This window comes from Lepidochelys kempii, chromosome 12 (genome assembly GCF_965140265.1).
Source record: "Lepidochelys kempii isolate rLepKem1 chromosome 12, rLepKem1.hap2, whole genome shotgun sequence".
In the NCBI taxonomy this organism is placed as follows: Eukaryota; Metazoa; Chordata; order Testudines; family Cheloniidae; genus Lepidochelys; species Lepidochelys kempii.
In genome coordinates, this window is record NC_133267.1 from 23,228,805 (window position 1) to 23,246,458 (window position 17,654).

Genomic DNA, 17,654 nt, shown 5'->3' on the forward strand with positions numbered 1-17,654 from the left:
TAAGACACCATTCAAGGTGAAGTGGCATGTTAACGCCTTTGGAGTCATAGGCCAAAAGGAGGGGTTACTGGGTTACAGATTATTGTAATAAACCATAAATATAGTGTCTTTATTAATACATGATTTTTTAGTGCCTAGCAAAGTTTTGAATTCAAGCTCCTAGTCTCATCTTTTGAAAGTGTCATGCAGGTTTCCTTTGAGGATGAGGACTGATGGATCAGATATAGAGTGATCACTCTTTCAAGCTACACAGAGCTTTTCACAATTTGTCTCTCTCACCAACAGAAGTTTGTCCAAAAAGAGGTATTACGTCACCCACCTTGTCTCTCTCCTACCTGGGACCGACATGGCTACAACACTAACCTTTAATTTATTAGCAGACATGCTATGAAAAGAAATCATCTTCAGTGCCTGTGATCTTTACCTAAATTAATCATATTCAGCCAAAATTCATTCACATTATTCATATTTGGAAAATAAAAACAAATATAAATAATTCACATGAAGAAAAAGCCTGGAGTTACTGCTTTTGTATGTCACTGAGTATTCTATCTCTTGTACCTCAAATATATAACTTTTGCTTTTTGTGTAACAGCAGAAAAAATGTATTAATATACTTTATTCTAAACCCCTCACTTTAGGGATTATGTTCAACACAGAGTAGTACCTGGGGATGGTGGAGGCTTTTCGCTTAGTGGATTTTCAACTGCCAGTTTTTGCTCCTAGCAAATAAACAAAATAATGTGAGATAATTTGCTGTAACAGTCATCCTTTTCTATTTTAACAACCTCACCATCAATACAGAAATTACATTATTTACCAAACATTTAAGATCCAAGTTTTATCATTATAATTTTGTAGCCCTTAGTCTCTTTGTATGTAATGAATATTTTGTCATATTAAACCAATGACAAAAGAAACCATAAGTATAAGGGAGAAGTGCGGTCTTTTAAATAGAGACAGCCTCTGTCACTGCCTCCATTACCCCTGCTGCAAGTCAGTTTAATACCTCTGTGCATCAGTCTACCTATTTGTAAAACTAAGTATTAGCAGAAAGAACGAGGAGTACTTGTGACATCTTAGAGACTAACAAATTTATTTGAGCATAAGCTTTTGTGGGCTGAAGGCCACTTCATCAGACGCGTGTAGTGGAAAATACAGCAGGAAGATAAACAGATAGATCTATACAGAGAACATGAAAAAATGAGGGTTCCCATACCAGCTCTAATGAGACCAAACAAATAAGGTGGGCTATTATCAGCAGGAGAGAAAAAACTTCTGTAGTGATAATTAAGATGGCCCATTTCAAACAGTTGACAAGAAGGTGTGAGTAACAGTATGGGGGAAAATTAGCATGGGGAAATAATTTTTAGTTAGTGTAATGACTCATCCACTCCCAGTCTTTATTCAAGCCTGATTTAATGGTGTCCAGTTTGCAGATTAATTCCAGTTCTGCTGTTTCTCATTGGAGTCTGGTTTTGAAGGTTTTCTTGTTGAATAATTGCGACTTTTAGGTCTGTAATCGAGTGTCCAGGGAGGTTGAAGTGTTCTCTAACCGGTTTTTGAATGTTATAATTCTTGACATCTGATTTGTGTCCATTTATTCTTTTGCATAGAGACTGTCCAGTCTGGCCAATATACATGGCAGAGAGGCATCGCTGGCACATAGAATCATAGAATATCAGGGTTGGAAGGGACCCCAGAAGGTCATCTAGTCCAACCCCCTGCTCGAAGCAGGACCAATTCCCAGTTAAATCATCCCAGCCAGGGCTTTGTCAAGCCTGACCTTAAAAACCTCTAAGGAAGGAGATTCTACCACCTCCCTAGGTAACGCATTCCAGTGTTTCACCACCCTCTTAGTGAAAAAGTTTTTCCTAATATCCAATCTAAACCTCCCCCACTGCAACTTGAGACCATTACTCCTCGTTCTGTCATCTGCTACAATTGAGAACAGTCTAGAGCCATCCTCTTTGGAACCCCCTTTCAGGTAGTTGAAAGCAGCTATCAAATCCCCCCTCATTCTTCTCTTCTGCAGGCTAAACATGATGGCATATATCACATTGGTGGATGTGCAGGTGAACGAACCTCTGATAGTGTGACTGATGCGATTAGGCCCTATGATGGTGTCCCCGGAATAGATATGTGGACAGCATTGGCAACGGGCTTTGCTGCAAGGATAGGTTCCTGGGTTAGTATTTTTGTTGTGTGATGTGTGGTTGTTGGTGAGTATTTGCTTCAGGTTGGGGGGCTGTCTGTAAGCGAGGACTGGCCTGTCCCAAGATCTATGAGAGTGAGGGATCGTCCTTCAGGATAGGTTGTAGATCCTTGATGATACGCTGGGGAGGTTTTATTTGGGGGCTGGAGGTGAAGGCTAGTGGTGTTCTGTTACTTTCTTTGTTGGGCCTGTCCTGTAACAGGTGACTTCTGGGTACTCTTCTGGCTCTGTCAATCTGTTTCTTCACTTCGGCAGCTGGGTACTGTAGTTTTAAGAATGCTTGATAGAGATCTTGTAGGTGTTTGTCTCTGTCTGAGGGGTTGGAGCAAACGCGGTTGTATCGTAGATCTTGGCTGTAGACAATGGATCGTGTGGTGTGGTCTGGATCAAAGCTGGAGGCATGTAGGTAAGTATAGCTGTCAGTAGGTTTCCGGTATAGGGTGGTGTTTATGTGACCATTGCTTATTAGCACTGTAGTGTCCAGGAAGTGGATCTCTTGTGTAGACTGGTCCAGGCTGAGGCTGATGGTGGGATGGAAATTGTTGAAATCATGGTGGAATTCCTCAAGGGCTTTTTTTTTTTAAATCTGTGAGAGTTCCCACCTCCTTCATAATACCTCACAAAGTAGTAAGCAGCCACCTGTTTCACTCATTTCTGGCCACCCATCTTTCCAACTGTGTAAATTGCATTATAGTCAATTTGCTAAGGCAATCGGAAATGAAAACTGCTTCCAAACTAGGGATATTTTTCAGATGAAAAGGAAGATTAAATATGTTAAACTTTTTAATTGTTGACAGAGAATAATGGTTTCTTTACTCATTTAAATATCAGTATAATACTTAAAAGTGTATAAATGAAAGTGCAGTGTCAGGGCATACAGTTGTTGGATTTTTTTGTCCTATAGCAGACAACATCTAGAGTCTTCTGGTGGCTACTATAAATAGGTTTGAGTGTACTCTGAGTGGAGAACTCCTATACAGGGAAGAGAAGGAAGCTAAAAAAATCTGAATTTGCTTCCCTTACTCAACAAAGTGCTGGTGAAGGTACAAGAGCCTCCCTAAGTCGTGCTGTGATCCTGTGAAGCAAAGCAGAGTAGGGCTGGATCATGAGACTGCCTGTAGATTCTGCAGGAATAACAGTTACTTACCTTACAGTAGCTGTGTTTCTTCTGGATTTGTTGTCCATATATATTTCACTGGTGGGTGTGCATGCACCCAATGCACTTGAGTTTGGATTCTTTTGGCCAGCAGTCTTTTGGGGGCTGACCTGAGAGTCCTCATGCCTCCTATTAAGGACATAAAGAAAGGGGCAATCCCAACAGCCTCTCAGTTCCTTTGCCAATACAGAATCAAGGTGTTATCAGACTTCATATAGCGGGGAAGAGAGATGGGTCGTGGAATATACATGGACAATACATGTTAAAGAATCACACCTACTGCAAGTAAGTAAACATTTCCTTTTCTTTCAGTGCTTGTCCTTATATATTACAGTTGGTAACTCAGAAGCAGTGACCTAGATCACTTAAGGTGAGTGCTAGGAGTCTTCCTAAATAGCAGTTGTAAGACTGCTCCACTAAAATTAGCATCAGATCCTGATACCTCCACTACAGGATAATGCTCAGTGAAGATATGTACTGCACTGCAAATAGCTGCCCTACCTATCTCCAATATGGGAGCGTTCCTCACAGGAGGGTGCTCCAGTAGTAGTGCTCGCTCTATCGTGCCCCAGTAGGGTGAGCTGTTAGTCTCCTAGATGGATCTATCTTGCTAATTCATAATACAGCTAGATACAAGCAGAAACCCAGTCAGAAACTGTGTTGAAATTACCTGTCTTTTAGCCCTGTATCCATAAACTATGAATAATCTTGCGGATAGTCTCAGTGACTTAGTTCTATCTATATAGAAAGCAAGGGCTCTAAGACCATCTATGGTGAAAAGCTAAACCTCACCTTTTATCTGAATGTAGTTTTAAGGGAAAAATATGTAGATGGATGACTAGATTCAAGTTACAGTCAGGAATCACTGCAGTTGATGTTTCAATGACACCCTCTCTTTATGAAAAATTGTATATGTGGTGTGACCCTATGCCCCATATTCTTCAGAGATATTCTGATATGAATGTGGCATAACTAAGATGTGTTCTGTGCAAGGTTGGTCACGTGCGGTACAACTAGAAAGATTATGATTTACTGAATATGATTATCCTATTTGTATAAAAGTATAATTTCTGTATCTGAAGTTAGGAATATGGACTATGTTTCAATTACAAAAATATCTGCACCTGGGGAATGCCCACCAGACAAAATGAAAAGGAGTACTTGTGGCACCTTAGAGACTAACCAATTTATTTGAGCATGAGCTTTCGTGAGCTACAGCTCACCTCATCAGATGCATGCCGTGGAAACTGCAGCAGACTTTATATATACACAGAGAATATGAAAAAATACCTCCTCCCACCCCATTGTCCAGCTGGTAATAGCTTATCTAAAGTGATCATCAGGTGGGCCATTTCCAGCACAAATCCAGGTTTTCTCACCCTCCACCCCCCCACACAAATTCACTCTCCTGCTGGTGATAGCCCATCCAAAGTGACAACTCTCTACACAATACACGATACAACCGCATTTGCTCCAACCCCTCAGACAGAGACAAACACCTACAAGATCTCTGTCAAGCTTTCTTACAACTACAATACCCACCTGCAGAAGTAAAGAAACAGATTGATAGAGCCAGAAGAGTTCCCAGAAGTTACCTACTACAGGACAGGCCTAACAAAGAAAATAACAGAACGCCACTAGCCGTCACCTTCAGCCCCCAACTAAAACCCCTCCAACGCATTATTAAGGATCTACAACCTATCCTAAAGGATGACCCAACACTCTCACAAATCTTGGGAGACAGGCCAGTCCTTGCCTACAGACAGCCCCGCAACCTGAAGCAAATACTCACCAACAACCACATACCACACAACAGAACCACTAACCCAGGAACTTATCCTTGCAACAAAGCCCGTTGCCAACTGTGCCCACATATCTATTCAGAGGACACCATCACAGGGCCTAATAACATCAGCCACACTATCAGAGGCTCGTTCACCTGCACATCCACCAATGTGATATATGCCATCATGTGCCAGCAATGCCCCTCTGCCATGTACATTAGTCAAACTGGACAGTCTCTACGTAAAAGAATAAATGGACACAAATCAGATGTCAAGAATTATAACATTCATAAACCAGTCGGAGAACACTTCAATCTCTCTGGTCACGCGATCACAGACATGAAGGTCGCTATCTTAAAACAAAAAAACTTCAAATCCAGACTCCAGCGAGAAACTGCTGAATTGGAATTCATTTGCAAATTGGATACTATTAATTTAGGCTTAAATAGAGACTTGGAGTGGCTAAGTCATTATGCAAGGTAGCCTGTTTCCTCTTGTTTTTTCCTACCCCCCCCCAGATGTTCTGGTTTAACTTGGATTTTAACTTGAAGAGTGGTCAGTTTGGATGAGCTATTACCAGCAGGAGAGTGAGTTTGTGTGTGTATGGGGGTGGGGGGGATGTGAGAACCTGGATTTATGCAGGAAATAGCCCAGCTTGATTGTCATGCACATTGTGTAAAGAGTTGTCACTTTGGATGGGCTATCACCAGCAGGAGAGTGAATTTGTGTGGGGGGGTGGAGGGTGAGAAAACCTGGATTTGTGCTGGAAATCACTTTAGATAAGCTATTACCAGCAGGACAGTGGGGTGGGAATAGGTATTGTTTCATATTCTCTGTGTATATATAAAGCCTGCTGCAGTTTCCACGATATGCATCTGAGGAAGTGAGTTGTAGCTCACGAAAGCTTATGCTCTAATAAATTGGTTAGTCTCTAAGGTGCCACAAGTCCTCCTTTTCTTTTTGCGAATACAGACTAACACGGCTGCTACTCTGAAACATCTCTACACAATGTGCATGATAATAAAGTTGGGCCATTTCCTGCACAAATCCAGGTTCTCTCACCCCCTCACCCCCCTCCCAAAAACCACACACACAAACTCACTATCCTGCTGGTAATAGCTCATCCAAAGTGACCATTCTCCCTACAATGTGCATAATTAAGGTGGGCCATTTCCAGCACAAATCCAGGTTTTCTCACATCCCCCCCACCCCCATACACACACAAACTCACTCTCCTGCTGGTAATAGCTCATCCAAACTGACCACTCTCCAAGTTTAAATCCAAGTTAAACCAGAACATCGGGGGGGGGGGGGTAGGAAAAAACAAGAGGAAATAGGCTACCTTGCATAATGACTTAGCCACTCCCAGTCTCTATTTAAGCCTAAATTAATAGTATCCAATTTGCAAATGAATTCCAATTCAGCAGTTTCTCGCTGGAGTCTGGATTTGAAGTTTTTTTGTTTTAAGATAGCGACCTTCATGTCTGTGATTGCGTGACCAGAGAGATTGAAGTGTTCTCCGACTGGTTTATGAATGTTATAATTCTTGACATCTGATTTGTGTCCATTTATTCTTTTACGTAGAGACTGTTACTCTGTTACGGCTGTTACTCTGACACCAGACAAAATGCAATCAGTCTGGCTGGTTAGTCAATGGGCCATTAGGGAGAACAATAGGACTTTGAAGGTGCTAATCTCTCACCTTCCTGAGAAGCTTCCTGGGATACTGCTTTGTCACTGAAGGATCATGGGATCGCCCAGGTGTCCTTGGCCCCCCCTCCCGCCTGGAGGCACTCGCAGCAGCTCTGCATACTAGGCCCAAGTGTCCTTGCCCCCCCCCCCCCCGCCTGGAGGCACACACAGCAGTTATGATGAGAATCTGCAACAATATGTTGCAGAGTCAGACTGCCTGAAACTAAGCAAGGCCACACAGGGCAGATATGGAAGAACAATGCTGAATAAAGCAGCTTTATGTATAGTTTAATAAATGATACAGAGAACCAGGGAACTAGCTGGGAACTGGATTGGCTGGCTATATGGATACTTGGGGCAGCTTGCTATTGGATAAGTATGCTGGGAAAAAGGATGTATAAAAGCCTGTGTAACTTCCTGCTCTGTGTACAAGATTTGAGATTCAAATCTCCCTGTACCTATTTGAAGCTTCAAATAAACTTTTCTGCTTCTCCACCCCGTTGTGATTATTGGGTGTAGCACACTGGGTAACGAACCAACTTCAGCTGTTGTTTAGCCTCTTGGCACTGGGTGCCGGCAACAATGTCACCTGGTACTGGATCCCATCTTGGCCCACTAGTATTTTTCCACTAATAGGTGGTGGGGACCAAACTGGGAAACAAAGGATTCCCGCCATATGTAAATTCTATTTAAGGCAGGGAAGTGAGTTAATCAGAGCTCATTCTTCACTGAATCCCTGCCCAGGATGACTGCTGAGAACATCTGAAAAACAAGGGCAGGGGGAGATGAGAGAAGAGCTGAGCCCAGGCTGGAAAAGGTGTCTGGCCTGTGAAAGAAATGCCAGTTTTCTGTGCAGCGCAAGACACTACAATCCTGGGTTTATAGGGTGTGTCCCTACCTGTGTGTGTGCTACACAAGGCTTGAGGGCCTGGCACAGCAGGACAGGATGAGGGAGCCCAGACTGGTGGAACAGGCGGGCTCACTGGGACTCCAGTACATCAGGTGGCACCCTGGAGTGGGAGGTAACCCATCACACGGGGGGTCCTGCCATGACTGCCTGTATCTCCTCTATCTTTCTGGTCAATGTTACTGCTACCAGAAAGCTGTTTTAATGGAAAGGTAAAACAGGGAACATGTTGCCAATGGGTCTACAGGTGAGCCTATTAACTCCATTAGTACAATATTTAGATCCCAAGGAGGGTGAGCCTCAACGACTAGGGGATTGTCATAAATATAAAGGGAAGGGTAAACACCTTTAAATCCCTCCTGGCCAGAGGAAAAACTCTTTCACCTGTAAAGGGTTAAGAAGCTAGGATAACCTCGCTGGCACCTGACCAAAATGACCAATGAGGAGACAAGATAACTTCAAAGCTGGAGGGGGGGAGAAACAAAGGTTCTCTCTGTCTGAGTGATGCTTTTGCCAGGAACAGAAAAGGAATGGAGTCTTAGAACTTAGTAAGTAATCTAGCTAGATATGCATTAGATTCTGTTTTGTTTCAATGGCTGATAAAATAAGTTGTGCTGAATGGAATGTATATTCCTGTTTTTATATCCTTTTGTAACTTAAGGTTTTGCTAAGAGGGATTCTCTATGTTTTGAATCTGATTGCCCTGTAAGGTATTTACCATCCTGATTTTACAGAGGTGATTCTTTTACTTTTTCTTCAATTAAAATTCTTTTAAGAATCTGATTGCTTTTTCATTGTTAAGATCCAAGGGTTTGGGTCTGTGTTCACTTATGCAAATTGGTGAGGATTTTTATCAAGCCTTCCCCAGGAAAGGGCGTGTAGGGTTTGGGAGGATTTGGGGGGGAAAGACGTTTCCAAGCGGGCTCTTTCCCTGTTATATATTTGTTAGACGCTTGGTGGTGGCAGCAATAAAGTCCAAGGGCAAAAGGTAAAATAGTTTGCACCTGGGGGAAGTTTTAACCTAAGCTGGTAAAAATAATAAGCTTAGGGGGTTTTTCATGCAGGTCCCCACATCTGTACCCTAGAGTTCAGAGTGGGGAAGGAACCTTGACAGGGACATACCCACATAAAGCCTTTCAAACATCTAGCCAGCGTAGGGTGTGAAAATATGAAATACCCCTGAATTGGAGAGTGAAAAACTGCTGCTAGTGAGATGGCTGCTAGGTGATCCTCAGGGAATTCACAGACAGTCCAGAGTTCTTTAAAGAGAGAAGGTTGTCCAGTATGTTTGGTATCTGTGACAAGGATGGGGATACTGCCGTTATTGCACCTGGACAGTGAATTTCTTCCATTTAGCTGCATAAGCACACCTCGTTGAGTCTTCTGTTATGGATTAGGATACTATGTACTTCAGATGAACTGTATCTTTCCACAGAGATCAGCCAGACAGCATCCATACTGTGAGGTACAGAGTAGGTAGAATGGGATGGAAGATTTGACTGCATCTCTGCAATATTATGTCTGCCTGAAGAGGCAACCGTATCAGAATTTGGATGGGGAGATTGTTTAGGTCCCAGTACCAGAATTGTCAGCCATGCTGGAGCTACTATGATCATTTTGGCTGAGTCCTGCCTAGGCTTTCTGAGAAGCCTCAGGATTAATGGAACGGGAGAATAAGTGTACATCAGACCTGTGAAAGATATGGCAATTTCTTGAAAGACCTTATTGTATTAAGTTTGTTTTATTGTGGGACAGGATTGTACGTAACCTCTTTAAGAGGGAAAATGTGAAGAGATGTAGAACCTGGGAGTTCAAAAGACTATACTGAAAACGTACCACACAGGTATGAACTTTTGGGACAATTATTTGGATTTCCTAAGGAATCCCTAGGGAAAAGTTAATGCAAATTCCCCAACCACGGTTATGCAAAAACCCAGCCTTTTGTAACTACGCCCTGAAGAGAACACCATTGTCTGGTGATTACCTAATATAAAAGGCCAAGATCAAAGACCTGAGCTACATAGAGAAACGGCCGATCAGGCCAGTTGTTGTTCTGGTTCTAAGACAGATGAACCTGTAACCCTGGGAAAACCTAGCTGTCGGTTTTGAAGGACTGGCACCTACCAGAACTTGAGGTTGGGATGACCTCAGGTAAGCTTTTTAGGTTGTTTTACTGTTTTCAACATATTTTCTCTGTAATGCATTTACCTTAAGAATAAATGTGCTTGCTTAGAAGGAGCTGTATGGTAACTTACAACTGCAGGCAATATAATGGTCATAGCTTCCTCAGAGAGAAAGCAAAGCACAGGTGCTGGCTTTTTAGGCAGTCTGCTTGCTCGGGCTATCACATTGTAAGGCATGGATCTGTGCAGCCTTAACACTCCTGGTCAGAAAGGAGTGAGACACAAGTCTCTGCCCATGAGAGCCAATGCCTAAAATGCGTGCCCTTGGTGGATCACAAGGGGGAATATCGGTACAGTTGCCCTGAAAATGTGACAAAGTCCAGGGGCCATGTTATCACGAATGCATCAGATAGGAATCCCTAATTATTTCCTCTCTGGAGGAGAGCTTTTTATGTTTCTTGTTTTCTTTGTTGGCAAAGAGGTATATGGTGTGATAACCCCACTTTAGAAATGTCTTGGATTATGTTGTTACTGACCTCTTGTGGTCATTTGAAAATTGTGTGCTGACGTGATCTGTCATTATGTTCTGTAATCCTGACAAATGTACTGCTATGGTGGATACAAAAGTTCTATAGATATACAGCTGCCTGACATAGGGGAATGAATCTTGCTCCCCTTTGCTTGTTATATAAAACATGGAATGTCCATCATGATTTGAATTATCAGTCCTTTCAGAAGCAGGAAGAAAGCTGTGCATGCCCAATAAATGGCTTTTAGCTCAAAGACATTTATGTGGAGTCATGTTTCCCCAGAAGTCCAAGTATACTGTGTTTGAAGATTGTCCAAATGGGTTTCTTATCCTAGTGTGGAGACATCTATCACTAACATCTTTTGGGAGGGCTCCAGTACCCTTGGTCTGGAACTGAATGGAACAGCCAAGATTTCCAGAACTCAGTAGGCTTTAATGACAGTGTTCCACACCCCACAATGAAACAAGTAACTCCCATATGGAGGGGATATAATTGGAAGATCAAAAAGAATTTGTATACCACTCCCAAACAAGAAGTCAAATCTGCTGCCTGGATCATGAGAGAGACTAATAAGCAGATATTGTGGTGGATCCAAATTACTTCCTTCTCAGAAATTTTTGACACTTTCTAGGTGCCTATATTGGGAGTAAATGCTGTGGCTGAGGATTGATGTACTTTTGCAAGTCCTTCAGTGTAAGGCCTCAACTGTTTTAGCACTGAAGAGTGCTAAATGCAAGAGCCTCAGTTGCTACTTGAAATTCTTTGAGGATCTCTTCGTAACACTTGAGATCGCCCTCTGAAGCACAAAGCACTGTTTGGAGGCATGTGCATGTTGCAAGCTGACCTTCAGTGAAGAGCAACTTAAAATCTTCCTTATTGTCTTGACGAAGGCTTTTGGCAAATTTAACCATTGAATCCCACTTCAGTTAATCATATTTAACCAAAAGGTCTTGGTAGTTGGTGATTCTCATTTGGAGGCATGATGTGAAGTAATTTTTCCATCAGAATAAATTGTTTTGGGGGGCTTTCCTTGTCTTTTGGTGTTATTTCAATGTGATCTCTCATTTGATGCAGTCACCACTATTGAACCTGGTGTGGGATATGCCCAAAATCCTAGGAAGAAACCTGGTAGTGATGGTCTGCTCTCATCAATATTGGCACCAGAGAGACAGCTGTCTGCTAGAGCAATTTAGCTGGCTCTGAAAGTCCCTAACTGATGGGTATTGCAAGATGTCCAGGTACCGAGGTGTGCAAGATGAGCAGAAGCTTGTGTGATTTTTTTTTTCCTGAACTACCTCAACTGGAAGCTCCAGCATGTTAGCCATTCTGATTAACAAGTCTTGGAACATCTTGTCATCTGTTGAGGCTATACTCATTGACAAAGATAACTCAACAAGTATAGCCTCATCCAGGAATGATGGGGACATATGAGCTGGTGAAAGATGGTCCTCTGACTAAGACTCTCTTCATCTGAACCATTAGCCTGTTCAGTTGATGCAGGAACAGACTGAGCTGGCTGTAAAGCCGCCTTGTGCAGTGGAGAAAGGGAACTAGTCCTGATTTGAGAAGCAGACACTGGTCTTCTAGCATAGTGAATCCTTCACAGAGCCCAATAAGTGCAAGGCTATTGATAGGTAGTAAGGGCTACGGCCAAGGGCAATGATACCAGCATGTACTTTGAGCCTCTTTGAGCTTCAATGCCTAGAGTAATAAAATTCATCCCATCATTCCCTCTCAGGTGTAAATTGCCCTGAATATCTGGATCTTAGGGAACAAACCAGAGAAGACTCTCTAATGCCCTCAGTACCTGAGGAGAATGAATAGTCCTCCCTATGAGGAGAGGCTGTATCAGCTGGTGTGCTGAAAGCACTTTCAGATGATGCTCTGGTCAGTACCATTGATGTCCTCATTTCTCATACTGGAGCAGCAGTCGATGCCAAAGGAGGAAGCTTCAGCACTGCAACAGTGGGGATCCCAGTACCAAAACAACCAGTAAGTCTTTTGAGGCTATATATAATTTTGGTACCAAATCTGTTGCACCAAACATGAAGACAGGTGAGTAGATGGCGTCAGTACCAGAGACATGGTACCAGGGGCCTCAGGACCTGGAGGATGATACTGGGCAATGTAAGTGGTATCAAGGGAGCTGGTCTTGAGGCACGGTGACTCGTGCCTTACCAGGGGCCAGATCAACCCTTCTGGGGCTTTGTGCTACCTTTTCCCCTGAGGTTCAAGAGGATTTATGGCTCCCTGAGGAAGGACCTGGTGAAGAAGAGTAAGGTCTATTTTTTGTGTGGTCTTGGTACTCCTTTCTCCTCTGAACCCTTGAGATTTTACCAGACAAGGAGAATGGCTTTTTAGAAGCATTTACTTTGACTTCACAAATTAAGGACACAATGGGAGTACTTTTAAGGTCAAAGTAGAGTCAGAGCCAGGAATCGGAGCTGGAGGTCAGAACCAAAGTCCAGAGTTCAAATGCCAGAGCCAAGAGTTGAGACAGAACTAGGGCTGAGGGTCAGAACCAGATTAGCTGGAGTCAGGGAAGGCAGGAGCAGGGTGGGTTCCAAGGCAGTGACAAGACTGGAACAAGGCTGGGTGCTGGGCAGGTGACAGTCTATACCATTAAGTTCACAACTTTTACAAGACTATGATAAATTTTGTACAAAGTATGCCTTCTGAGGCATCATTTAAAAATTCATCATCCGCTGCATGTTATTATCCTGGTTAAACATGTGTATCAATATTGTATGTAAAGTTATAAGTTTCTACTGTATAACATTGCTGTAACACATTCCAGAGTTCAAAAGGCAGGCCCAAACCAATTCTTTAAAGACAAAGACTGGCACCCCCAGACAGGTATCAACAAAGTCAAGTGGGCTATCACTTAGTTATGCAACAATTCTCTGGTGGGGGAAGGCATGAACAAGAAATTTGAATTTCCTCAGAATAATGGTTCGAACCTCACATCCACAAGGCACTGTTTGTCACCAGGACTCAGCTAGGATGTTTGTAGCACAACAAACTGAATTATAAAGAGGGGAGAAAAATGCTTGACCTCTCTCCTCCATCTCTGCTCGTGACATCAACGACGCTCAAAGAACTGAACTTGGGGGAGGGGGAGTCCTGGCTGGGAGGCTTTTCAGCCAGTAAAGACTGTTGTAAGCTTATGGTAAGAGAAATCTTTTTGCTTTTAAATGTACTTAGCTTGTTAAGTTAGGCATTTAGCTCACATTTTATCTTTTATTTCTGTTGTAACCAATCCTGACTTTTGTATTTCATTACTTGTAGTCACTTAAAATCTTTCTTTTCTTTCTGTACTTAATAAATGTGTTTCACTGTTTTATCAAACCAGTGTGTTCAGATTGGGAAACTCAATTTGGGATAACAGCTGGTGCATATCATTTTCTGTTGATGACATGATGGACTTTATATGAGCTTGCATTGTTCAGTAAGGTGCCGGACAACACAAGATGCACATTTCTGGTGGAAAATCTGAGACTAGAGAATCTGCTGCTGTTCTTCTGCAGTGTAATTCACGAATGGCTAGCCAGTAACACTTAATACTGTGCAGCTGGGAGCTAGTTACACGCTGGAGGCTGTGTGTTAACTGGCCAGGGGTGGCTGTTCACCAATAAAGCAGTGTAAAATATATCCCAGGTTGGAGAACTCAGGAGATTCAGCAGTCCAGATTGTACCCTGGGGAATGCCACTGCAGGTCTAGGCTGAAGTGAGGTTGGGAGCAAGGCAAGGTCTAGGCTCAAGAAGTGGAGGAGCAGAGCAGGAGCAGGTCTTGGAATGAGGTAAGCAGAGGGAGGCAGAGAATCCACAGACATGTGCGTTCAACAGCCAGAGAACTGCTGCTGGCTTAAGAACCGGCTTGCTAGGTTCCTCAGTCAATCAACCAGGAATGTCCATCAGGCAGCCTGGCTGACCTGGTAGACTGACGGAAGACACTGCTGCAGGACCTTACTCCTGACACTTCCGCAGGATGCACTGACCTTTTCAGCAGGAGCATTTTCAGATAAGATTTCCTAGCTCTTTGGGTTCTTTTAGAAAATAATTTACAGAGAGCACATCTTTTTGCAATGTGCCTCTCACCCAGACACAATCAACAAATGGTGTGCTCATCATTGAGAGGCATTTCAGCCTAATATGAAGGACAATTTTTAAAACCTGGAGATTTGTGTTCAGTCATAATGATGTACCCCGCAACAGGGCCTAACTTACAGATAAACAAAGGAGTGAATTACTGTGTAGCACTAACGACTGATTAACTGCTAAGTACCCATATTTACCGTTTACATAACAAAGAACAGTCAGCACAGTGAATGAAGAAACTCGGACCCTGCCAGTTCTGACTTGTATAGCCAGTGGTGGTGAGAAGGGGCTGAAAGGTGGCTGGGGTTGCCCCATCTTTTGCGCACTCAGCTGGAGACATGCGGACACTCAAAGCACAATCGTAACTGCCAATGAAACTGCTGGCTAAATGAATCCAATCTCAAGTGCATGGGGTGGAATATATACAGACAAGCACCCAAAGAAGAAATTATAACACTGGAGGTTTGATGGGGCACTCACTTCCTCCACTGGTAGTAAACCAATGTCCCAGCAAGGTAATTATGGGACACTGAGCCTACATTACTTTCCACAAGAGTAGGAATTGTTAAACCCAGTGTCCTGGCCAAAATATAGCTCAGGTTATTATTAGGGATGGCCCAACTGGAACACCAAATCCCCTTAACCTTGTTGAAGCTTGGAACAGATTCTGAACTTTACCACTTACATGCGTCTCTTGTTTTTATATGCTACCTCCCTAAATTCCCCTTATTTCTTCCTCAGTGCTTGTCTGAATCTGTTATGTAGTGTTTCTGCATCCTGCATTGCTGTTGTGCTCCACCTCAACAGTGGTTGCATTTCACTAAAGGGTGAATGATCCCTATATAGAGACCGTCCATATAATGTGCTTTGGGATCTTTCAGAATAAATGATTATCACAATTAACCTGTAGGTCAATTGTAAAAGGCTCCCTGGTGACAACAAAATAATTCTCATCAGAGCAATTCTTAATCATCAATCACGGATGACACTTTATTTCAAAATGCATTGTAATCAATACCTTCACCAAACTCTTACCTTTACATTCAAAACAGGAGGTTCATCTTCTGTTAAGGAAAAAAAAAAGATGGTCTTTGAATCAATTCAAAACAAAAATCTTTACAAGTCCATAAATCATAAGACTATAGGGAAATGCAAACCTACTGCAGGCCACATTAAGCAAATATTCCCAAATGAGTGCACAGATTAGATAATTTAACTCCTCTGCCATTATAATCCAGACATTTTATTATAATATCAACATTATAATATTATAATATCAACTGACAATAATATGGCTAGCTCAAGAAAGTGCTGTTAGTCCCTTCTCTTCCTAAGTACTTAAATTCCCCCTAAAAAACTTATTTTATAAGATGCTAAATGGGAACATTGAACAAAAAGATATCAAATGAAAACAGAGCATGTTTGGTATATACAAGTTAAAACTGCTTCAGTTTCAAATGTAGGGAAGATTTTACCTCTGATTCCTGCATATAACTTCTATGGGAATCCCTTATGTATGATAGGGAGAATGTACAAATAATACTACTGTAAACACAAACTCCAGTATTAGACATATATCTTCCAACACCCATTTTATAACTAGAAATACATTTTCTTGTAAGAAATGCAGATACAAAGAAACTCTTGACATTAATGTTTGCTCAATCATAGAGCAGCAATGAAATACAAACTACTGCAAAATACATTTTGTGTGTTATCAGTCCTGACCTCCAAACGAATACTCCTTTGACTCTGCTCCCACAGAAAAACATACAAACTTACACCAAAATCTTATTTTTTCTGCACTAGGAGCAAGAGAAAATTAAACTCTGGTGGCTCTTTCCTGTTACTGCTGAACACACACGACTCCTATTGACTTCGGTGGGACTGAGCACACATGCAACAGCAATACAACAAAGCCCTGGGATCCACTGGAGACTGCAAGTCCTACAAGTCACAAGGACCTGATTGATTAAATGAAATGTGTGAAAAAGTTACTGATATTAACATGCCTACAACTTTAGGGTGAATTCCTGATTCTTTAAAGCCAATGGTAATACATTGACTTCAAGGGGGCCAGGATTTCACCCATCATGTACAACCTTGTCCAGGAGACCCTGGACAACAGAAAAATTCAGAAGCAAATGTTTCAGATTTGAACAGTTCACAAAAAGACATCCACCTGCTTCAATATAGCATTCTGATTTAGTATTAGAGCAGTCATGGCTTAATGAATCCTGATGTCCACAGCAGTTGATATTCTAAGTAGGGTTATTACTGAGAAACAGGTTTCTTGCCAATTGGGTGACTGGCTCAGCTCTTTCTAAAGAGCTGATTAGACTGCTGTTGTAGGAATACAGATTGCTCAATATCAGTAAATAAAATAAGGAGTCACATAACCTAAACAGTCACTGAAATAGTAGGCATTAAAACTGAAAGCTCTTCAGTGGGCAGAAAAATGTTAATGATAGGAGAAATAAAGAAGACAGTAAAGTAATAAAGGCTTTACTGAAGTCTTTGGGGATGGCTATTTAGTAGGGCTGCATAAAAGGACTGACACATAATAGGTAGTTTCAGATCATACAAATTTGTATGAAGGCAAAGTTTTGGGTAAAGATCCTGGCCTTACTGAAGACAAAACAGCCATACTGGTCAGATCAGTCCATCTAGGCCAGAATCCTACCTCTGATCAGTGCCAGATGCTTCAGAGGGAATGAACACAACGGGGCAATTTTGAATGATTCATCCCCTGACATCCAGGACCAGCTTCTGGCAGTTGGAGGTTTAGGGACACCCAGAGCATGGAGTTGCGTCCCTTACAATCTTTGCTAATAGCCATTGATGGACCTATCTTCCATGAACTTGTCTAATTCTTTTTTGAACCCAGTTATAGTTTTGGCCTTCAGAACATCCCATGGCAATGAGTTCCACAGGTTGACTGTGCATTGTTTGAAGTACTTCCTTATGTTTTTTTTTTTAACTTGCTACCTATCAATTTCCTCAGGTGACCCCTAATTCTTGTGATAGGTGAAGTGGTAAATAACACATCCCTATTCACTTTCTCCACACCATTCATGATTTTATAGACCTCTATCATATCCCTGCTTAGTCATCTATTTTGTAAAATGAACAGTCCCAATCCTCAAAGC

The 17,654-nt window shown here is 42.2% G+C and overlaps 1 protein-coding gene across 4 annotated transcripts in view; it reads right to left on the reverse strand.

Annotated features, from left to right (window-relative positions):
* The window catches only part of CEP89 (centrosomal protein 89), a 133,774-nt gene that overhangs the window by 99,360 nt on the left and 16,760 nt on the right, over window positions 1-17,654 (reverse strand). For all 4 annotated transcript variants that reach the window (XM_073307850.1, XM_073307847.1, XM_073307849.1 and 1 more), the window contains exons 6-7: window positions 15,541-15,569; window positions 668-722 (exon numbers count right to left, since the gene is read on the reverse strand). In XM_073307850.1, coding sequence (XP_073163951.1) covers window positions 668-722; window positions 15,541-15,569 — 84 coding nt within the window. The remainder of the gene's footprint in view (window positions 1-667; window positions 723-15,540; window positions 15,570-17,654) is intronic.